Source organism: Rhea pennata, chromosome 8, assembly GCF_028389875.1.
Source record: "Rhea pennata isolate bPtePen1 chromosome 8, bPtePen1.pri, whole genome shotgun sequence".
Taxonomy (NCBI): domain Eukaryota; kingdom Metazoa; phylum Chordata; class Aves; order Rheiformes; family Rheidae; genus Rhea; species Rhea pennata.
In genome coordinates, this window is record NC_084670.1 from 10301941 (window position 1) to 10324790 (window position 22850).

General features: G+C 49.7%; 1 protein-coding gene across 9 annotated transcripts in view; it reads left to right on the forward strand.

Moving 5' to 3' along the window:
- The first annotated feature begins 2962 nt into the window (after positions 1 to 2962).
- The window catches only part of MOB3C (MOB kinase activator 3C), a 36335-nt gene continuing 16447 nt past the window's right edge, over positions 2963 to 22850 (forward strand). For 3 of the 9 annotated variants that reach the window (XM_062581109.1, XM_062581108.1, XM_062581101.1), the window contains exons 1-6: positions 2963 to 3249; positions 4556 to 4800; positions 8730 to 8823; positions 9539 to 9600; positions 14627 to 14712; positions 19171 to 19669. In XM_062581109.1, coding sequence (XP_062437093.1) covers positions 19249 to 19669 — 421 coding nt within the window. In that variant the 5' untranslated portion in view covers positions 2963 to 3249; positions 4556 to 4800; positions 8730 to 8823; ... (1 more) ...; positions 14627 to 14712; positions 19171 to 19248. Of the gene's footprint in view, positions 3250 to 4555; positions 4801 to 8729; positions 8824 to 9233; positions 9601 to 14144; positions 14713 to 17541; positions 17729 to 19170; positions 19670 to 20255; positions 20484 to 22850 lie in introns of those variants that run through there. The other 6 variants (XM_062581104.1, XM_062581110.1, XM_062581103.1 and 3 more) reach the window with 6 other exon arrangements.

The window sequence follows — 22850 nt, forward strand, 5'->3', positions numbered from 1 at the left end:
TATTTTTGATAGGTAAATGAGGCAACATTGATACTCCTGTAATACCTTGGAGTGTCAGCATGGCCAGAGGACCGCCCCATTACTTTCAATTTTGCTGCTCCAGATTGCATAAAAGCAGGCCATAGGGTCAGTTTTCAACCTGGTGAGTTAAAATATAACAAAATGTTAGAAGAGAGCATAGGTAAATACTGAGACAGTGTTGTGACAGGCTGTGGTCTTAGTGCACAGGGAACTTGTCCTGGTCAAGCTTTCTGGTGACCTCACTCTTACAACGGTGTTTCAGTGAGGGATTTAAATGTGGGCACTGAAGTAGTTCTTATTTTTTTTCCACTTCTGGATATTAAAATGGTATACCAGAGCATTTGCCAAAGGCACCTCTTGTTTTGATGGTGTGATAAGCTCCGCTATTGCTTCCCATGGTGGATCTCTGCTGCAGTCCATCAGTAGTGAAAGCAACACTTCTTTCCACTCTAACATGGTATAATCCAGGTAGGTGCCTCAGGACACCTCCCCATTCATCATGATTGTACATATAAGAAAATAAAGGTACAGGAGGATGAAAGAGCAAAAGGGAAGAAATCTTTCTCTTCACTATGACTGAGCTGAGAATCAGCTGAGCAGCTGAGAATCAGACAAAATCTTGTGCTTCTGCAGCTTGGCCTATGTTCTAATGGCTTTGCTCCTTGTGACCCTATGGCCCTAGATTGAGAAATGCTGTATTTGATTATTGCTCTCTTAAAATGAACAATGTTTGTGGTTCCATCTGACTTTGAGGAAAAGAAGGGTTTGTTTACCATGTTATTAGAGATGTAATGACAGCAGAATCATAAGCATTCTGTCTAATGGGATCAGGAGTGGAGATGGATCCCGCAGAGAAGAGCAGAGCTTGAAGTACTTGTAATTTTGAAACATCCAGTCTTGAGATGATCTCTGAATGGAAAATCACACAAGAATTTGTGCTGTAGTAGAATTTACAGTAGATTTACTAAACCCTAGGCCTGATCCTCTCTATCTCACTAAATGCTTGGTGTAAGGCCAAGCATTCAAAAATGGGCCACCTATGTCTTGTGGCCGTCTGGCTTCTTGCGTGTGCAGGACACACTGGGCCATGGCAGACCATCATGGTCTGACCAGAGGGATGGGCTCATACGAGCAGTAGCAGAGACACAGACCTGTGGGTCTGTCTGGAGCTCTGCAAATAAGCACCTAGTCCAGTTTTAAGCTACTAAATATTCATGTAGGGTCTATAAGCCACTTGTCAATACACTTATGATGCATGTTGAGCCTGAAGAGCTGGTGAAAATAAAGCTTTTCATCTTCAGATGAGGAGAGAAAGTAACTGCAACACTTACTATGCTGTATAACCACTAGAGGGAAGATCTGTCCCAATTCTGAACTACGGGTAGCCAGTTTACGCAACCTGATCTACTCAGGTTTGTTAACTTGGTTGGGGAGGGGGAGTAAGTTCCTTGTTAAAAGAGTATCTTTTCATGACCTCATCCACACCAGTGTGATGATGTGCGGGGGCCTGGGCTCCTTTTATAATGTTGAATGACATTTAGTTATGATCTGTAATAACACAACAGTAAAAGACAAAAATAGGTAAATTTGGATCAGTTCATGAGAAAAATTCATAGAAAGGGCAGGAGACTTACAGTCCAATTCAAAGTAATGCTGAGCAAAACAGAGTACTTTGACCATCATCCTGAGCAGAAATGTTAAGTTACCAGAAAAATGTTACGCTGTCAGAACTGATAACATACGGGAGAATCCATGGAGAGTAACAGCATCATTTGGTTTGTGAGAGTTATGGTGTCTCCACCTTAAAGTGTATTTGATTTCAGGGCCCTGTTCTGTCCAGATGCTGAGTTCTTTGATTTGACTGCGGGACAGAAAAATGAGAATAGAGATGGCTGGTCTGAAATGTTTTTAGTTCTTTTTTAATCCCTGCAAAGTATTTATCTAGTGCATAAGCTCAGATCCTCAGCATATACCTAAAGTTACTCTCCTGGACACTATTACATCCTCCTTTAAGGTAGGAGATGGTGGAGCTGAGCTCCATCGATGACTGGCAGCGTTCGTTCCAGCCCAAGCCACCCATGTAGGGCCAAGTCTGGGTCCAAAGGCAACATCTAAAGGCTGAACTGCTCCTCTATGGCCAAGTAGGAAGCACTGAGAACATGGCAGGTTGTGCAGGGTTAGACCAAAGGTTTGCCTAGTCTGGCGTCCTAGAATGTAGAGTAGCTGCCTCAGAAAGCATGTATGACCAGTTTCCCAGATTGCTTTGCCAAATTCCAGCCATTTGTGGACTAGGTCTTTTCTGAGCTGGATGGATGATTTTCTGTGTCTTCAGTTGCTGTCAAGTAGGCCATGTTCATGGAAGAGAAAACTAGTCTTCTCATGGACCTTTTAGCACCTGCAGCATCCTGCAGCAAGAAGTTCACAATTTAATTAGGTGCTTTACAAACCACCTCCTTTTTTGGTGCTGCCTACGGCCTGTCTCTGTCTGGAAGAGAGCCCATGCTTGATGTGGCAGCAGTTCCTGTTTGGAGCAGTGGAGCAAGTTTTGTAGCCAGAGGCTCTTTGTTAACATCTCAAAACCAAGACTTGTCCACCCAACCCTGTCGCCCCAGGGAGATTTACTGAAATGTCATCCCAGGATACCTGTCCTGTTCCTTGTGCAAACACCCTGACTTACAAAAGGCGGCTGTCAAAAGAAACAAGGAAGCATGCATTGAACGATGATATTCTTACTCTTGCTTAAGATGTTGAATCATTTTTTTTCATCAGTACCTATTTTATTCCTTTGCAGATAAATGAAGATTAGTCTTAGAAAATGGCAAGACTCCAACCCCCTCTAATCTACAGCTAAGAAAGTTCCCAGTCTATCTCTGATGTTTTTAAAGACTCCTTGGAGTGAGGAGGAGTAACTTGCTCTTCCTGACACTGCATCTAAGGCAAACTTCTCTGAAGCAGTCCTTTGCATTTCTGGAAATAAATGGAACAAACCTACTGTTCACTTCTGTTTTCACAGGGGGTTACTTCATTTTGAACAAAAACACCGTTTCGTTTCTGCATGGATTGTTGCGTGGACTTCACAGCCTTGATATCTCGCAACTTCTGAAACTGCACCGTGGAAAACTCATTCTGTGCCAGCTTCCACTGCCTGACCATGGGATGGCTGAAGAAACATTTGGCTGTGCTCTGGCACCATCTCCCTCTGCCCTGCCTGGAGTAAGAGGGTGCAAGGTGAGTCTCTGGAGCTGGAATCTGCAGGCTTCCAGCACTGCTTTTGCTCGGAGAGAGGTTACCCTGAGCCATTCCTGCATGACTGCCCGCAGGGGTAGGTCACACGCCGGCACCAGCTGCTTGCTCAGAGCCAACTGGGTTCCCTTCTGGGGTCAGCACTGACTCTGGTGCCTTGGCTGGAGATGACAGTCGCACATGCCACACACCACAGCATTTGTGGTTAGGTCGAACAGCCACGTGGTGGCAGCAGAACCGTGTCCACTCTCTGGACTGCAGGGCTGTATGGAGCCCGCAGTACACAAACATCCTGCAAGTGCCCCTTCCCCGGAGCATGGTGTGGGGCTGTGGCATCTGTATCTGCTCCCGGCTCATAGCTGGTGCCTCCCTGCTCACAGGGAACACACATCCCCCTTGTTGAAGGAGTGTGGGGAAGGAATTTATCCCATGATCATAGAATCAGTAAGGTTGGAAGGGACCTCTGGAGATCATCTAGTCCAACCTCCCTGCTCATGCAGGGTCACCTAGAGCATGTTAGACAGGGTTGCATCCAGGCGGACTTTGAACATCTCCAGAGAAGGAGACTCCACAACCTCTCTGGGCAACCTGTTCCAGTGCCCTGTCACTCTGGAGAAATGTTTCCAGATGCTCTGATGCCATTCCTAAGAGAGGATGCGAGGCAGACCCTGTTGTCCCTGCTTTGCAAACCCTGTGGTCTGTGCCAACCTGCTGGGCTCCAAATTCAGGCTTGCTTTGAAGGCCTCCTTGGGTTGACTCAGCCTCCCACCATGCAGGCTAGGATCTCTGGTGCCTGAAATGCCAGTGGGGCATCTCTTCTGCCAACGGCCTGCATCCCAGCTCTGCGCTGTGCTGGAGGGACGCAGGTGAAGCATGGCAAGAGAGAGCCTGGTCAGGTGCTGCAGCTGGCAGTGTGCTTGTTGGAGGCTCATAGTCTCACAAACTCCTTCCTGAGTGCAGTCGTGTCCTGTTAACCTCTGTAAAGCAGTATCGCTGTGTAGGGCCTCTTTCCCTGACTGGCTGTGAGGCCTGATGTAGTAGTCCAGCAACCCTGGATCACTCCCTTCCCCACTTCCTTCCCCTCTGATAAATTCAGCAATGCACCTGCTTTCAAGAGCTGGGCCAAACCTCCCTCTTCCTTCCTCCAGGGCAGACAAATGCCCTCTTCACACTAACACATCCTCTCCTACCCCCTCCCCCCAAACCACCCCTTCAGACATTTTTCTCTCTTCCAAACAACAACTTTTTTGCCTTCTTGCTGCTGGGACCCCTGACTGACACCACCACCCAGCTGGGACCACTTGCTCCATGCTGTAATGGCATCCCAGCCTCGATGTTTCTGCAATCTGAGGCCTCCTGGAAAGGGATAACTCTCTGACGGGAAGGTGCTGTTCACTCTGGTTTTATTGTACCTGCAGACATGATGGATTATATCTGATTTAACTGCAGCCCATTTAGAAGACTCAACCTTTTTTCAAGCCCATCTTCTTTGTCTCTAAACTCCTTTTGGAGAGTGGGAAGACATCATCTTGCCTTGTAAGTATTTTGGCTTCACCTGCTTGAATATAAATCTTGGCTATGAGTTTTCTCCTGGGTCTCTAGACCTTTTTAATATACTTCTTTGCTCTACATCCAAGCCTCCTTTGATGACTTTTTATGTTTTGGATATGTTTGTATTTTTGCTAGGGTTTCATTTGAAGGTTTCTTCCCGGTTTGGCATTAGTTCTTGCAAGTTACATCTGCTAAACAGACAGCTGCCTCTACCTCCTGGTAGTGAGCACCAAGGATGTTTTGTGGTTTCCTGCATTGTTCAGGGATGAGCATGGACTCGAATGCCCAAAGGGTTCCCGAGGCTGAGGACAGCAAGGCTGATCCAATGCTCATGAGGACTCAGGCCTACTTTTGACATATGAGTGAGGAATGTGCAGTGCTGGAGAGACTTTCCCCAACTGCTGATGGCTTTATTCCTTATTGTGTAGCACAATCTTTCATTCCCACCCACTCCCCCCGCCCAGTAATGCATGGCAGATGTTTGCACATGCCTCTGCCACATCACTTGGTGCCGTGGTATGTAAGTTAGCCAGACTGACCAACAAATCTGCCTGGAAAGGTTCAAGGTCTGAAGAAGGACCTGGGCTTTCTTCCCTCTCTTTTTCTAGGGTTTAATTGCTGAGCTAAGGTGCTGTTAGGCATCACTGCTGCCTTAGGCACAGAGGTCCCAGCCTCACGCATCGTTGCCTCTGGGCTATTGGAAATGAACAAAGTGTACAGACGTGCTCAGCAGTGATGGAGGAAAAAAATACACTCTGGATGAATGCTGGTCCTTGCTCTCCCAAGTGTAGCGTTCCTGCTGTTTATGGTGCAAATCTTGTGCCTCCCTCATTGCTGCTGCTGTGGCACTGGGCCAGGTTAAAGCCCCCCCAGCAGCCATCACTCCTTACTTGATACCATGTCTTCTCCTGCCAGCTCTGGGCTGTTTTCCTGGGAATGCATTTACCTCTGGGCTTTTAGCTCTGCTGATCTGAGATCCTGTACTGACTTTTGAAAAGCTCCTCTTGCAGTTGCTAGCTCCTGAAAGATGAAGCAGTTGTGACCTCCTGCGAGGTAGAGGAAGGCGGACCTGCCCTCTGGTATCAGTTTGCAATAATCTCTACATCAGACAGAGGCTAGGGTTGTGCAGGGAAGGAATGCCTGCTTATGGGGCTAAAGAGGCTGCCGGGTGCCTCTGTCCTGTAATAGCAGGCACCCACTCCCCCTGTTGCAGCCAGCTGACATCCTGGAGGATCTTGTAGCTTTAGCCCTGCTGATCCAAACATGCTTCTCTGCAAAAGGCACTTGAAGTGGGAAGCACCTGCCCCTCCCAGGGTACATGGAGCTGGCTGTGTTTACAGCTCTGCAGGCTCCAGTTGCAAGTACGTGATGAGAGATGGCATCTCCTTCACTGTCACAGGACTGCAGGGGTGAGGAGTGGCGGCAGGTAAATCTAGAGACAGAGAGGGAATTGGGTCCAAATTCCCCAAGTGTAGCAGGCTGTAGCCATAAAGAGGATCCTGCTTTTTCTCCTACAGACCTTGTGGTTTTGTGTGCCACCAGCCACACTGGCTGCAGCAGAGTCTGGCTCTCGGAGGCAGGGAGACAATGGTTTTCGGACTTTTACCACGGGGCATTGTAGGACACCCTAAATTTTGCCAATGATTAAAAAAGGAAACAAAGACACAGCTGTGGTGATCGCAGTTGTTTAAGATCTGAACTGAGGGAGATAAGAACAGCCCAAGGTGAGACAAGAATTAATCTCAGCTAACTCAGAAAACCGTATCTGTGAAAATTGCATCTGGTGACACTGAGAAAAACTGCTGCGAAACTGCTGCTGTTGCCTGAACCTGCTGAAGCAAGACACTGGGCTGGTTAGCTAGCTATCATGAGAAATGTGATGGGCTTCTTGGGCCAAATCCTTGTTTTAGTGGTGTTATTTTTACCTAAAACTATCTGGAGTGACCTCAAAAGATTCACTCAGGAGTGGGGCCAGGCTGGTGTGGGTAGAAACAGATTTAGCTGTGGGTGGTGAGGACAAGAGCTACTGCGGCAAAGGCTCTGTCTCTTAAATAAACTATTGAAACTGGAGGCAGAATATCCATTTATACACAGACCAGAGCTTTGGGGCTGTGTCTGTTGCATTGCATTAGCTAATGACTGCAATGGTAAACAACCTAACAGATGAACTTGACAGCTCTGTCCCTTCGAGTTCAATTGTTTAAGGCTGCATTTTCTTCTTGGAAAATGCTGTATCCCATGGTTTCTTCTTACCCTGGGAGCTGAATGCGCAGGGTGTTTCGCTTTCCGATTTTACCTTTTCTGCAGAAATGTGCTGCAGCTGTGAGACATTTCTCGGCTATCTGATATTGCCTATGCAACGGGTGCCAACTCCCTCCTCTCCAGCCAGGCCTGGATCCCAAGCCCTGGTGAATCTCGCATGTCTTTGGTGCGTCCTTTCGCCGTCACCTGGCTTGCAACCTGCCCTTTGGCTGCATCTCAGGTGGGGAGGGGCAGGAAACCAGGGGCCTCCCGGGGTGTGCCAAAGATAGTAGATATCGCGTTAGTAGATACTCAGCCCCACTGGGACCCCCGTTTCCCCAACCCCAGACTAAAGCCAGTCGATAGTCCCTGTTGCTATAGGCCCCTCATGTCTTGTTTCTTCCCTCGGTGGCTGTTTGCTTTGGGAAGCTGGAGCTGGAGCCAAGCAGGGCTGTTCGATTCTCAAGGATAGTTTGCCATCCCTGGGTAGGTAGCATTATTTCTAAGGATCCTTGTGGCTCAAGGGCAAACCCTGACACCATTTGTAACTGAGAAGCCGTGTTACAGGGGATGGAGGCCTGATCCTGCAGACTCATTTCCTACTAGTGCACAGTCCACATGGGATCAGAAGGCAAAACCCATGGCCAACGACCACCAGTCAGCTGCCGCCCAGCCAGCAGTAGGAGGAAGCCTGAAGCTTGATTTCAAGCTGTGATGGCTGCAGGTAGGGGTCAGGGAAGGGGTCATCATCCTAAACCTTCTGCTTAATGAAACCATATGCAGCTACTGGATCTTCCCATCTTCTGGCAGTAGTATCAGCAGGGGAATCCCAGAGGGGTGGAACTCCCCTCACTGTCACTTCTAAAAAAAGGAGCTGAAAAAAAGAAGGAGGAGAAAGGAGGAAGGACTTTGAACATGGGGCATCTTTTCTGTCTGCAGGCAGAAGCAGTATGTGGGGGGACGCAGATTTACACCAGACTAGTTTCTGACTCAGAGACAGCACTTTTGGAAACAGAGATGTGTTGACAGGAGCAGGTTCTCCTCACCTGCTTGCTCACTGCTCGGCTTAGCCAGCAAGCAAGGACAGGCACACGATATTGCAGACTTGATAGGTTTGTGGTTTCCTTTCTCACACTCTCACTTGCTGAGCTGGTAAAGCTCACCGAGGGTGAGTGTGGGCATCTGTCCCCTTGCTGCTCCTTGTTTCCCCCTCCCTGGGCTCTGCTCACCCTTTGCCTGAACCTGGGGGTGGAACGGATGTGGAGGAAGAGGTAGGAGCCTCCTATTCTGGTCCTGAGCCTTGCTTCACAGCCCTCTCCTCTCAGGTGGATGTGCTCAGTCAAACCTATATTTAACACATTTAAGCAAAGCCCAGAAATATTTCCCTAAATAGAACTGATACAGACTGCTTTTTCAAGCATTTCCAGCAAAGTTTTGGTCTCAAAGGGGACCCAGTGCCATGGGCATCCGTAGGGAGATGGGTACTCCTGTGGGAAAGGATGTCTGCAAGCCGTTGTGCTGAGAAGGGGAGCCCTGCTCCCAGTGCCAGTGCGGCTTGCTGTGCTCTTGCCTCCCACCCCATTAAAATACCTGCGCCTTACTCCTGCAAACCTGTCTCACGCCAAGTAATCCCACACTGTCTTTTTTTTTTTTTTTTTTTTTTTCCCTCTTAGTGCTAAACTTGCTGGCTCAGGCTTTCTTCTGCTGAGTGGTATTTAAATATTGCAATGCACTTCATAAGTCACCCCACCTCTTAGACCGACAAAAGTAAGTCTGTTAGAATTGTTTTCTGTGAAGGGAAATCTTTTTTCCTTTCTCTCTCTTTTCTTTCTTTGGAAAGCATCCAGCTTGTGCTACAACTAAATCCTTCAGCTGATTTTGTGCGTTCTAAGGTGCGCATAGAGAAGGGATGAAGGAGGGGGGGAGACGGCGTGAGAGGAGGAAGGGGGGAAAAAAAGAAGTCTTGCCGGATTTCGTCTCCTTTCCCCCAGTGAACTGTTGCGCTGCCCCGCGAAAGCGGCCGGGAGGCTGCGTTCGGAGCCAGCGAGCGGCAGCCGGCAGAGTGGGATCGCTGTCCAAAAAGGACCTCAGCATCCAGGAATGGTGCATGTGTGCGTGCGCCCGGCGGCGGCGGCAGCCGCCTTCCAAAGAGCCGGGCCGGGTGCCGGGCAGGCCGGCGACGTGGGAGGGAAGGGAGGCGAGCGCAGGGGCAGGGAGGCTCGGCGCGGAGCGCGTTTTTTGCAGGGACAGCTGGAGCTCGCGGTCAGGATGTGACATCACCGACGGGGGGGAAAAAAAAACCCTCTCGGCCCGAGTTTCTTTAATGCAACGCCGGCGCGGGCCGCTGCGCACCTCCTCTCCCCGGCACAGCGCTGGCGCCAGCTCGATAAGTGAAGCAATGGGGGATCCAGAGGGGGTCTGACTGCCTGGCTTGGTTTTTCTTTTTCCTGTTTTTTTTTTTCTTTTTTGGTTTCTTCTTCAGTAAGGAGCAGAAACGGCAGCGGAGGGATTTCGTGCTGGCCGCTGGATCTGCTGCGGGATGAGGTGAGCGCTCGGGGGCGGGAAGGGCCTTCTCCTGCTGGGGTGTGCGCTCGGCTAGGGCGGCTCGGGGGCTCTCGTGCGCCTCGCTTGCCAAAGCCTGCGCTGCAGCCGTCCGGACCCAGGGCGGAGGGGCTGGCTTCCCGGCTGCCGGACTTCATCGCTGAGACTGGGACGGTGTCCGGGGGCTCTGAGAGCGGTTGCTTTGACCACAGGTTGGGGCAGGTAGCTGCCACAGAGAAAGGCAAATCCTTCTCCCGTGAGTTGGGTTTGGGACAGCTCGGGGAACAGAGCAGTGCCAACTTTCCAGCAGGAGAGGCGGTGTTCCCTGTTCCATGTCCTGGCACGTGCATGCCCACAGGGTGGTTTTAAGGACAGGTTGGACAAAACCTGGCCAGGGATAACCTGGGAAGAAGCAATCCTTCACCCAGATGGAGGATGGACGCGCGCCAGAAGGCGCTTCCCGTTGTGTCTGGTCAGCAGGTGAACGCGTAAATACAGAAGGATCCTATTTCTGGGCTCTGCGAGGTCTGGGAGCACCAGCCGCAGGGCAGGGATTAGCGCAGATGGCTCACTGCACACAGGGCCAGGGGGGAAACGCAGCCCCGGAGGGCGGTGGGGAGCTCGGCCAGGAGCGAGTGGTTTGGACCAGCCAGCCCGTTCGCGACTGCCCCCAGGAAATGCCAGTTAAAGCTGCTGCCTTTGTAACACATCTGACTCAGTGGGTGCTGGAAGTGGCTTTGCTGGTGCCTGAGGGAGGGCAAAAAGTTCAGGACAGGAGGGAACTGGGTCAGAGCAAGCCGTGAAGCTGCACTTTCAGCAGCTGGCTTGTCTCCTCTGATCTTTTTCCTGGAGCTAACAGGCCTGGAGCTCTCAGTGTTTGGGATTATGGCTTTGATTACTGAGTAATTGCCCTTGGGACTAAACTTGAGTATGCCTGCTCTGTGGAAGCTGTTGGACACCTAAATGCAGGGCTCCAAGCAAGTCAACTGCCAGCAGCAGCAAGATCCTAGTGCCCAAGGATGAGGGACTTCCAAAATCCCCTATCCCAACAGAACATCACCCCCCAAATGAACTAGACATGTTTCGTTCTGCCGGGAGAGAGGAGGTTCAATTTTCTGCTTGGTGGCTTCTTGGGTGACATGGGAAGATCTTTTTGGTGCCTTTTTGCCCAGCAAGGAGATCAGTCCTGGATTCTCTGGAGACGGATGCAGGGTGAAACGCATTTGCAGATGCTGTCCAGCTGCAGTGGTCCCAGGGGAGCTCCTGGTTTGCTTGTGGTGTGGCAAGGAGGTAGGACAAGGATGGTGCACAAAGGGAGGGGACAATGAGGCAAGACAGCGATGAGTGAAAGTACAAGCAGTCCCGTTCCTGGAAATCATTTGGGGTTAGTTTTGCATGAGACGGGGATTTCCGAGTGTCAGGAGAGCCGAGGGAAGCATCAGCATGGCTCTGCTGGCAGCTGCCCAGAGCTGGAGCGTGGGTGGGGGACGAGGTTTCAGAGCCAGATCGCCGCAAAGGCAGGTGCTTGGGGAGGGCCCTAAAGATGCTCACGCCTCTCACCATGCTCAAGGTGGACAAGTTTCCCCAGGACCAAGCCGGTTTGTGATGCGTTTGAAGTGGTGAGACATGGCTGGAGGGGGAGTCCCACAGACATGCTCTACGCTTGCGTGGCCTGCCCCAGTGAGAGCCCAGGGCCTTCTATGCAGCCTGCTGCTTTGTGTGCTAGCCCTTGATCCCCCTCCCAGCATCTTGTCTTGGCTCCTTTCCTGGAATTTTCCATCATTTGGGTTATATTTGGGACCGGCAGCCAATAACCCTGTTTCTCACGGACAGCCCAGCTGGGGCTTGGCTCCAGAAGGATGCAAAGACAGACAGGCCCTGCTTGAGAGGGCTAGGGCCTTCTGAGCTTAGGCTCTCCAGTGTCCTAATTGGACAACTCCCCCTTTCTGGAGTGATTAAAACCAGACATGAATGTAGTGAAGGCTGGAGAAAAGGGGATACCTTACCTTCCTGAGGAGCAAGATGTGCCCACAGCCCCCAGTTAGGCTGGGGATGCGTTGGTTACAATGCAAGGGATGTTTGGAAGCGGCAGGCTTGGTCCTTGGGCCACTTCTGATGTATTTTCAGGTCCACCAGCTAAAAGCCTGACTTGCACAGATTCTCCTGGACAGGTTGAAGAGTAAGTATCAAACACTGCTTTACAACAGGACTTCTTAGGTGTTTAACATGAAGCTAGAGACAGAGCTGTTGAATCAGGTTCTGGGCAATAATGCTTCCTGGAGTAGTAAGAAGATAGTGGAGCCCCAGGCCAGCAAGTTTCTGGTCAGACTGTCCATCTGGAGACTGTCTGGCAGTTTTAGGGCTCTGGCAGGCAGTGTCTGAGCACTGAGAAGGCATGTGACAAGAGGGACTTTTGTACTGACTGTGGAGAAGAGAAGGGAATCCCCTAAAGCATGAAACTGGAAGTAAACATCTAGGCAGCTGAGCCTTCGATCTGCCTTGGGAAGCGTGAGGGGGAACATGCAACCATCTTAGCTTTTAACCGAGTAGTACGGAGTCTCCTTGTACTCAGCAGCTTGGAAGCACTCGGATCTGCAGCAGGGGCATGGAGATGGACAGAGGGATGTAGCAGGCCAGTTTTGCCCTCGTTACTTTGAGCCATCCCTGATTTCTGTTGATTTTTCTTTCCCCCCTGCCCAGTGCCTGTTCTCCGTCCCTGGAAGTGAAAGGGGCTGCTGTCTGCCTCTCTGAGGTCTCCTCCCAGCAACCAGATTCGGGAGTCTCTTTTTGCAGTTTGCTCGCGGTGTCGGACCCCTCGTTGCACCCTGTCATGCACGCCAGCTGTGCGCACTGCCTGCAAAGTTTGGACTGTGCCACTAAGCGGCTGCCTGTGGTTTGAAGTCAGATGCTTGTGTGAGTGTGTAACTGTCTCGGGGCGAATCCAGCGCTGCAGACTGCCCCCGAGCTGCTCTGCTCGCCGTATCGGGTGTCAGGCTCCCTGCCTGCGGGGAGATGCCGGCGTCGGAGTCTGCCCTTCTGATTACCTTCCACCTTTGAAACTTTTTCCTGTTCAGTAATGATCAGTTAATATTTCCTGGGAGCGCTCAAAAGGTGCTTTCGCCTCGCAGGCCAAGCACTTGCTTTTGCAGCTCTTAATATAGAGCTTACACCGAAATCAAGGAAGCTGAGGCGCTGCACAGGAGCGTCCCGGGGCATCACGGACTGCGAGGGAGTCCTTGTCGGTCACCCTGGCAGTGTCTTTGACAGACCCTTCCAGCTGTTTTTCTGACTAAAGCTTATTTGGCACCAAAAATGCAGATTTTTAGTTGCTGACCTTGTTTCAAACCTGCTGAACTGTTTGTGGTGGGGAGAGGAAACTGCCCTCCCTTTTGTTTTGCTTTTTTTTGTTTTCCTTTTGTTTTGCCAGTTTCCAAACAGACCTTTCAATATTGTTTTTAATTTAGAGCAAAGCCTTTGTTTTGCAGTATTATTCTGTTGTTTTTAAAGGATAATGCCTATATGAAAAAAAAAACTCAAATCTGAAATTAAAAGCTTATTTTGACCCTGGATTTGCATCTCCTTCCACCCCCTAACTCTTTTCCCTCCTTTTCTGGAGTTGCCAGCAATCTAGGAAATCCATTTTTCACATGTTTCTGCCCTGTTAGATCCCGGGTAGTTGCTCTGTCTCACCCTTGCTGTGGTTAACCCTGTACTGATTTGGCTCTTGCTAAACCTGACGAGTTTCACTTCTGCTGCTGCCAGGAAAAAAAAGGCCCCAACTGAAAACAGCAGATTACAAACCAGCGTAAAAGGTTTTCCTTCCGTTTAGCTGGGTTTTAAACCAGTTCTAAGCAAACCTGAGGCTATTTAGCAGGCGCAGATGGGGGCATGCAGCGAGCACGCCGCAGCACGCTGGCCCCGTGGGAAGTGGTGGCTGATTCACTGCTGGAGCTGCCGTTCGGCTGCAGGAACTGGCCTCTTTCCGTCCTGCCGCTTCGTTCATCCTCCCTGACAATCGTGCTCCGCTGGGCTCGGCGGCACCCAGCCTTTGCAGGGTCGGGAGCAGCGGGAAGTGGAGGTGGGCCAGAGGAAAGCGCCTGCTCTCCGCTTTCCTGTTTCACTCGCTGGGGCAAGGCACGGTTGCGGTGGCAGCTCCCCTGGGACTGGGGTGGCTTAGTTGGCAGTGGGGCAGGACAAGTTTCAGGCTCTGCAGCCACCTGCTTTACTCTGTATCTCCTTCCTTCCACCCTGGAGCAGGAGCTGCCCTGTTGTGAGATTTGCTTTGTAGGTTTGCAGGTGCAAAGGGCTCCCCAGGTTGCCAGCACCACCCTGTCATGGGAATTGCTGTACAGTGGAGTGGGTTTGCAGCCATTGCCAAGGCTTCTCCTGGGGAAACTTTGATTTCAAGGCAGAGACCTGCAAACTGCAGCCAGGGCATCAGTCCAGGCCTTGTCAGCACAGCACAGCGGTGGGATGTGTATGATCATGTTGCAGGAAGCTGCTGTCTAAGCTTGCTGAACTGCAGCTCTCCCTTCATGTTTCCCAAGCTGAGCAGCATATACGCCTTTCCTACCCCCAAATCTCCATGGACAATGGCCTGATTTCCAGGAATGCATATAGCCATGAAACCCAGGCTCAGCCAGACGCTGCTGAACTCTGCACCCCAGCAAAAACTTGGAAGATCTCCCATTTTCCTACTCTTTACATGGACCTGTCCCAAATACTCAGCCAGTGATGGAATAGCACCAGCCCATCAGACTACTGGTTTGCTCTCTTCTGTTTCACAGTGGATGCATCCAGGTAGACACTGGGGAAATCTGGTCTTGCGTTCTTCACTGCTGGTGTGCTTTACTGCAAGCTAGGCTCGAGACGTGTATGGGTCCATTTCAATGGACTTTGTTTCCACCCTTCAAAGTGCAGCCACAGATCAGGGCATGAAACCTGCTAGGAGTCATTACTGGTTGGCTGTGAAGCACCTGCCGTTGAAACAAACTGTCCTTGAACGCCGTTCCCCTGCTTTTCTCCCCAGAAAGTAGGGACTCGCTACTGAGTTACAGCCAGTGGGGAAGCTGAGGCAGTGATGACCATTGACAGAGACTGTTGTGCTCCAAGCTGGTAAGTCCTATTTTAATGGTATTTAAACATCTGGTATTTAAAACCGAGGTCATGGCCTTCACGCAGCTCCCTTCCTACGCCTTTCACTACTTCTCCTACACACCAACTTCTTCATGCAGTGAAAGCTTTGCAGTAAGGTTGAGAAAGAATCTGGTTCTTTGACCACATGGCTCTCTATGATTTTTTTTTTTGGTAGTAAATCTCAGGATATGCTTTTAGTTTTGTGTTAAATTTAACTTCCAAAGTCCCTTCATTCCAGTAAGGATTCACAAGGCCTTTTAATGACTGATTTGGTAGTGATGCTGGCACAGATCCCAACAGCAAAGCTGCTCCCGTTATTCTAATGCACACTACTGCCCTGGGAGCAGGAAGGTTGCAATGCCATGTAGTCATCTCACATATCCAACATCACTCAAGTGTGAGCATTAGGGCAGCAGGGGTTTTGCGCCTTCATTTCTGGGAATCTTTAACAGATGCACAGTAGGAAAACACCTGACAGATGTTTAGCAGGTTTGTTGCTTTTTTTAAAATGGTGTTTTATTAAGACAGGGGCATTGAAGCATGAAATACATTCCCACCTGCCTGACAACTGAGAGCAGCTTGTAGTATACACAAAGAGATCCAGAGGAAGGCATTTGTGTGATGAGTTATGGGGCTATAAGAAGGCTTTGGGAGATGAGATACAGCATTTATTCCCCAGGGAGCACAAAGAGCAGTTCAGTATTCACAGAAGACTTGCAGTGTGAGGCATGGGGTATCTGTGCTCTGTGTATTTGTTGGATTCTCACTGCTGATAGCACATATAAGTGATGTGTTTTATGGGATATTTTCTGCCATGCTGGCTTGTCATCACCCCTGTGCAAGCAGAAATAGCTCATGGAGAAGAGTAAATGGAGCAAAGAGGTCAGCAGAAACAGTGACCTAGAGAAATATCTATTGGCACGACTTGCCTTGCTAAAATTCCTTGTGGAAACCTCTTGGGTTAGGTCCCAGTCCCTGTTTGTACTGATGTTAATTTAGAGGGATGTATGACCTAGTAGGGTCAGTCCAGCCTTGCACTGGTATAAGCAAGTTTATCTTCCTCCATCTACCCAGCAAGGAGACTGGGGGCTGTGCTCTGAGACACAGGTTTTGTGTGATGCAGTGCAAAAACATTGTCCAGCCCTGCCGGGTGAAAACTGGGGCACTGTTCAGCTTTGCTGGGGGACATGTGCTGGCAGGGATCAGAGACGGAGGGCACTGCAGGCGGATTAGAGGAGGACTTTCCTGTGCTGTATCATCCCTGCCTGGGAGGCTGTTAAGTGTCAGATGGGGAAATCCTGAGTTCTTATTTAGGCAAAATTGTTTATTTTTGCTCATTCCAATGGCATTTATGTTTCAGTTGGAGCCCTCTGCACGTGGCTGGTCATAGGGAGAGAGTGAGAGGTAAAGGACGGAGACAGCAGTAGCTCAGGGAAAGCCCCTTCTTTTGGTTTAGCAATGAAAGTTCAAGTCCTGGCTTGTGTGGTGGCAGAGCTTGACTACCCTTATGGATTAGGCATCCTCCGGGCAATTTACTGTGCCTAACTGAGCCACAGTAACAGTGCTGTGCATGAGTTTTGCCTGTTGCACTTTCAAAGAAGCATGCATCTGTGCAAAACCTCTACACTTCTTTTTTAACTAACTTCCCACTAACAAAACCCACTAACTTCCCCTGCAGGGGAGTTAGTGACAAGTACTTTGTGAGAGGCCAAAAGCACCAGAGATGCTGATGGCCATGTCTCTCTCATGCTGGCTGTTGACTGCAGAACAAGGTGTTTCAACCACATCACCCCTAGCTATGTATGGGCAGACCTGCACCCTACACTGCTGAGATGTACCCAGTGTTCACACTGCTGTGATGGCTTGAATTGGAGTCAGGTACCCAAGCTAGCCAAGTTTCCAGAGAAGCAATCCTCTCTTCAGGCTTTACGATGCTGGGAAGCTTTTGCTGATGTTTGGTCATGAATTCAGGTATATCTGCATCTGCTTCAACTCAGTGCTCATCTTCTAACCTGAAACTGGGTCAGCGCAAGCTCGAATAGTGTGATAGAACTGGAGCACAGTCAAGCCCGGAATTAGAGCCATGTCTTTGATTCTGAGGGCAGCCAATTCTTCAAACAGATTACTAATGTGTAGTGTGCATTCTCCTTCCCATGAAGGCTTTCCACCAGGCCTGAGGGATGTCTACCTAAACAAGACGTGGTACATCAATGAGCTGTGGCCTCAGTGAGAAGTCTTCAGTGGGAAGTTTTCAGCCTTAGTTAAGCAGGAGGCTGAATGGGGCCCCCACAGTGGTCGCAGCCAACCTTAACATCTAGACTACAGCTCTGCTCTGGGAGAGAACATGGGATTTGGGACAAAGTGAGCAAGAAACCATTCAGGGCTCACAATATCACCTGGACCTCATGCCCTGGCTGGGCAGAGGTGGGAACCAAGGTGTTGCTCTGGTCTGTGGCAAGCAGAAGACAAACCAGCTACTTAAGTATTGAGGGAGGAGGTTTGCACCCATGCTTACTCCTTCAAATGTGCAACAGGCAAAAACCACACGCAACACTTAACTGTGGCTCAGTCAGGCACAGTGAATTGGCTAGAGGATGCCTAATCCCTAAGGGTAGTCAAGTACTTCCTGCACTACAGGATTAGGATCTCCATTGCAGCAAATATGTATACACACACACACACACACACACATATGTATTAGAAATTGGTATATATTAGAATACTTCCTGGGAGGCTTTTCCTAGAGGATGTGTCTTGAATATGTGACAGCTGGCTAGGAAGTCCCCAGATAAGGCCTGTTTTTTACAGCGTCATTGTGCCAAGCTCAGACTGTGCTGAGTCCCTGGAGCTCTGTTCGCTCCTTCAAGACTGCTGTACTGGAGACCTCCTTCCCATCAGAACAGGTAGAAGTTGCGGTGTGAAGCCAATGGTCAGCATCTTCTACTCCTCCCTTCATAGGCCGGCATCTCGGAGAACTCACGCTCCCTTTTGCTAGGTGAGGAACAAATTCTTTGACTTGATTGAAGCCAGCTGCTTAGGACAGGATAGGAAAAGGCAAGATGTCTAACTCATCTATGCTGGGTAAAATAGAATGTGTCTATGGCTCTGGATTGATTTTACAAAGCAGAGTTTATAGAGCAAGTTTTTGGCTAGATGATTTTTTTTTTATGATGAATGTGTATCCAGGCTTCACTTGAATACCATTCTGTCCTGCTCGTGACTTTGGGTAAGTCACTTCCCCTTTCCGTGAGTCTTTTTCTTCCTCTTTTTACTCTTTCTTTGTCTCCTTCCTTCAGGGGCAGGCTTTTCGGGGAATCGCGCTTCCCCAGGCCTCAGAAAAGCATTTGGCCAAGCAGGGCCTTGATCTCACATTGGTAACACCAGTGCAGGTAACTGGAGGATACCGCACAAGTGTTATTTCAGCCTGTCCACTGAAGTGTTGAGTGGATGAGCTTTCCACTTGAGCTTTGGGGCGGGGGCAGACCTCATGTGTGCTGGTAAATTCAGACAGGCAGGAAGGGATGAGCTCGGCAGTTTGCCGAGTGGTGACTTCCAGAGTCACTCATCCGTTGGCTGTCGAGAGGCTGGGGCTGCAGCCAGCAGTGATGCCGGTGGCTAAGAGCCTGGTCCCGCTCCGAGAGCCCAAGGCAGGTGAGGCGGCTGCCTGCTCCTTGCCTGCTCCTTTGTGCATTGTGCTGTGCCTAGGGGGACGCCAGCATCCTGGCACGTCACACTGTTACTCTCAGCTGTCGCTTCCCTTCTTCGGACGTGGGTTTTGTTCTTTTGAATAAACACACAGGGTAGAACAAAGAATCCCCCCCTCCGTTCCCACTGATCTCGGCACTGGAGCTGTGTGAACCAGCAGCCAGCTGTGGTCGCAGTGCAGTCTCCGGGGTAGCACTCACCAGCCACTAGGGCAGGATCTGAGGATTATTTTTATGAGCTGAGAAATCCCTGGGAAAGAAAAATTTCCCTTTTGCCAGAAGAGGAAAAAGCTGCCAGGTTGGACTGACTGGACCAGTAAGCTCCCTTGATATCATGGCTTTCACTTTATTGCAGCAATTACTGAATAAATGTCCCAGAGATAATGGGATGACCAGAGCCTGATGCTGCCTGGGAGCTACATATGTAGCTTGAGAGGGAGGAAACGTTTCCGTTTCCCATTGAGCTTTCCAAGGGATGTATGCAGCAGTGCTAGCATCTACTGTGACCAGTGCCTGGCAGGGAGCTGCTGTGTGAGGTGTGAGTACCTTTACCAGGTCACCTAGGGAGGCTATGGAGGAGCCATGAGTTCACCCCAAAACTTCTCGGTCCTGCATGTTGCCTCAGCAACAGGGTCAGCCAACATTCTGGCACTAATTCATCCCTGTGAGAGTGAGACACAAGTGTAGTTAGCTTCATATGTGACCAAAATTGTTTTTTTTTTCCTCCTTCCAGAAACCTCCATCCTTGAAGATCCCAGCCTTGGGTTTATTTTGTGCTGAGTCTCTGCCATAATCCTGGCCAGCTCACTCCATGATGGCTTTGTGTCTCAAACAAGTTTTCAACAAAGACAAAACATTTCGTCCCCGGAAAAAATTTGAACCCGGCACTCAACGTTTCGAACTGTACAAGAAAGCTCAGGCGTCCCTGAAGTCTGGGCTAGACCTGAAAGCCGTGGTGCAGCTGCCTCCCGGGGAGAGCATCAACGACTGGATCGCAGTGCATGTGGTGGACTTCTTCAACCGGATCAACCTCATCTATGGGACCATGTCAGAGTACTGCACGGAGAAGAGCTGCCCAATCATGTCGGGTGGGCTCAAGTATGAGTACAGGTGGCAGGATGATAATAAGTACAAGAAGCCGACCAAGCTGTCGGCCCCACAGTACATGTGCATGCTGATGGACTGGATTGAAATGCTCATTAATAACGAGGACATCTTCCCCACCAGGATAGGTGAGTGTGCTCGGTTATTCACAGGAAGGCTGTAGTTATAAGTGCTGCAGGTTTCCAAGCTGGTGATGGCAATCAAAGCTAGTTAATGTCTTCTCAGCAGGGTTGGTATTCTTGAATTTTGCAATCCCAAGGATTGTGGCCCTTCCCATTACAGATTTTCTTCAATCTTTGCTGCAATTTGAGCCTGGGATTGGTCATCCTGTACCCAGGCCACATGGAAAACAATGTTCTCTTTCACTGTGCTTCGAGTTTTTTCGTTATCTTTTGTGATTCTGAGAAATCAGGACTGATAGGTCATCTGCTTCCTTGCCCTTCCTCAAAGAGAGCTGAGCTGCAAGGCCCTTTAGAGGTGGTTATTACGTCTCTCTGCAGCGCTCTTATTCTGACTAACCAACTGCATTTCTTTCTGGTTTTCTAAGTAAATTCGTGTTCCCAAGGTTTAACATTTTTTGTCCTTGCTACTTCACTTCTCAGCTCCTCTCTATCTCTGCTAATTCACCCGAGTCTTGATTTTACATACATTTTACTATTTAGCTGAGATATCTCCAGAGCAGAAGTGCCTGACCAAAATACCTGACCTTTGCAGCTGCCAACCAAACTCCCAGGGTGTACGATGCAACCCTTCAAAAGATTTTGCCTTAAGAATCTGTTCCAACTGCCAAAGGCAGAAGCAGCCTGCAAACTAACCCTCCTACTGCTGATTTCCAGAGTTTGGCAGCTGCAGTGCTACTTATTATTAGCCCTGCTACTTATCTGCTTTTTTGTACTTTGGGAAGGTGAGTTCAAGGATAGGAGCTGAGTGTGTTGGCTGGTGGGTACTGGGGAACTGTTACAGCTCCCATTTCCTGAGGGGCTGATCTGGTTGTCTTCTGGCATCTTTATGAAGTAAAAAGGTTCTATAAATAAACTTTCCCCCCCTATAGGATCTGTCCTTTCTCTTGGTCATTTGCATTGAATCCGGCTGCCAGAGCTTTGGGTCATGCATAGAAGTGGTTTCTTTTCAGATGAAATGCAAAGCCACTTGAATTTAAAAGAAGCTTTAAGGAGCTTACAGTGGAAATGCATGATTTTGCAAGTCTGCCTCCCCATTTCTGTTTTCCCAGGCAGCGTAGCTGACAGATCTATATGAAATCAGTAGAGTTTAGGCTTGGGATCTTCATTAACATTCTGTGAAAGTCCCAGAAACCTGTGAAGAAAATAGCTTATGTGGGATTACTGGGTGTCACTAATTGTCATAGCCCAGTTTTGCTGTGCTATAATGTCTAGCTATGTGCCGCCTCTTCTGCTGGGAAAGTCTCTGGCAGCCTGGGCTACATCTTTGCTGTGGAGGCTCGGGGGTGGGGAGGTGGGGTGTCACAGCTCTGTGCAAGCATCAGGATTCACTCAGAGACATTTGCCACTCAGCGGTGAGATCTCTGCAGGCCAGGCATCTGACCCTCACAGGCTGTGTGGTCTCAGCACATCCCAGGAGATGGATGAGGCTGGAAGTGCTCCTTGGTGGCTGGCTGAGAATGCTGGTGTGGGATGTTCAGCTCCAGTAGCCTCAGCTCTGCTGGGAGGCAACAAAGTGCCTGTTGATTCTGGCTGCAGCTGGGGATCTCCAGAGTCTGCGCTTGCAGCTGGATGGGGTCATTGTTGCCAAGGGGATGAATGACAGCCACAGGGTTAGAGACTGGATCTTCGTGTTCCTGAGGCTGCTGGTTCCCAAGGAGAAGCTCTGGGCTTATAAAAGTGGGGACACAGACATAGTTTTATGCTCTTTTCTTTCTAGCCAGAAAGGAGGGTGCTTTGGTCCAATTTAGTGCCTTTTGGGTGGGATTTAGGATGTGATCCTGCCTGGAAGCTGCTCTGGGGAGTCAGGACTAGAATCTTAATATTGCAAAAAGCAGGCATGCAGTGGTGAGACGGTGGCATCGCAGTGCTATCTGCTCTCCCCAGCTCCTTGTGCCACACAAGGGCAGGCTGTGCTCTCTGAGCACTGGGGCAGGTGCTATCATGTGGAAACCTGCAGCAGAAGGTGGGTCAGGAGACATCTTTCCTGCAAAGGGAAAGAAAAGCAAAGCCACAACTGATGCTGGTCCCTCACTTTGGCCTTCCCAATGAAATCAATCTCCCAGCGCTATCACAGGGGAATACAGCCTCCGTAAGGCGCAAAAGCCAAGGGGATGCACATGAATGTTATTCTGCGCTGGGGGAGGTTGCCCCAGACCCCAGTGCAAGGCCTGAGGCACAACCTCTGTGCTCTCTCTAGATGTGGCTCCTGAGATCTCTGTTTGAGGCATCTTGCCCTTGCAGGCTGCGTGGTTTCAGCACATCTCAGGAGATGGATGGGGCTGGAAGTGTTCCTTGGCATTGGCTCCCAGCGTGAGACTGCCAAAAAACACTGTGAAAACACTGTGCCACAGTAGGAGAGAGGAGCCGTGTGCCTGCTGGTACCCTTGGCTGGTCCCTGCTCGTTCTACCATGCTGTCTGCACATTGCCTGCTTTGAAGTATTACTCACAGTCATGTCATCGGTGGTTTTCACCTCATTTCTGGTACTTCTCCTTTTGCAGTGTAAAACATCCCAATGTGGGGAGGTTTCATTTTAGAGGTGGGGGCACTTCTGGATGAGATAATGACTGGATGCAGGCAAGCTTGAGACAGATCTGGTTTTGCTTTAGTAAAACCATTCCTGGGCCCATCTTTCAAGCCTCTTTGTGAGGGGAGCGTGTCATGTCACTGAGTGACTTCAGTCCTGGTGCTGGTATGTCTCAGTGCTTCTGGCATCACATCATATATATGTAAAAGGGAACTTAGTCCTAGAGCTCACTTTAAAAAGCATGAAAGTCTGTTGTGGGAGGAGGGAGCCAGTCACATTTTGTCATCAGTATGTCCCCAGTTAATTGTCACGTTTTGTCGTCAGTATGTCCCCAATTAACTGCTTTTGACTGGCTTGCCATGTGCTCAGGTTAATTGCTTGGCAGCTCTGGCATTTCAGAAGATGGAGGTGTTTGGCCAAAGGGAAATGTCACATCTGTGTTTCTGACAGGGGCTGCTCCTTTTTCCTGTGCCAAAGAATGAGATGAGGCTAAGGGAGTGTTTAGCAGGGAAGGACATGGGGATCCAGGAGAGGAACAAGATCAGAGATGCTCAACCTCTTTCCTAAAGAATAAAACTCTTGGAAAAGGATCCAAGAAATG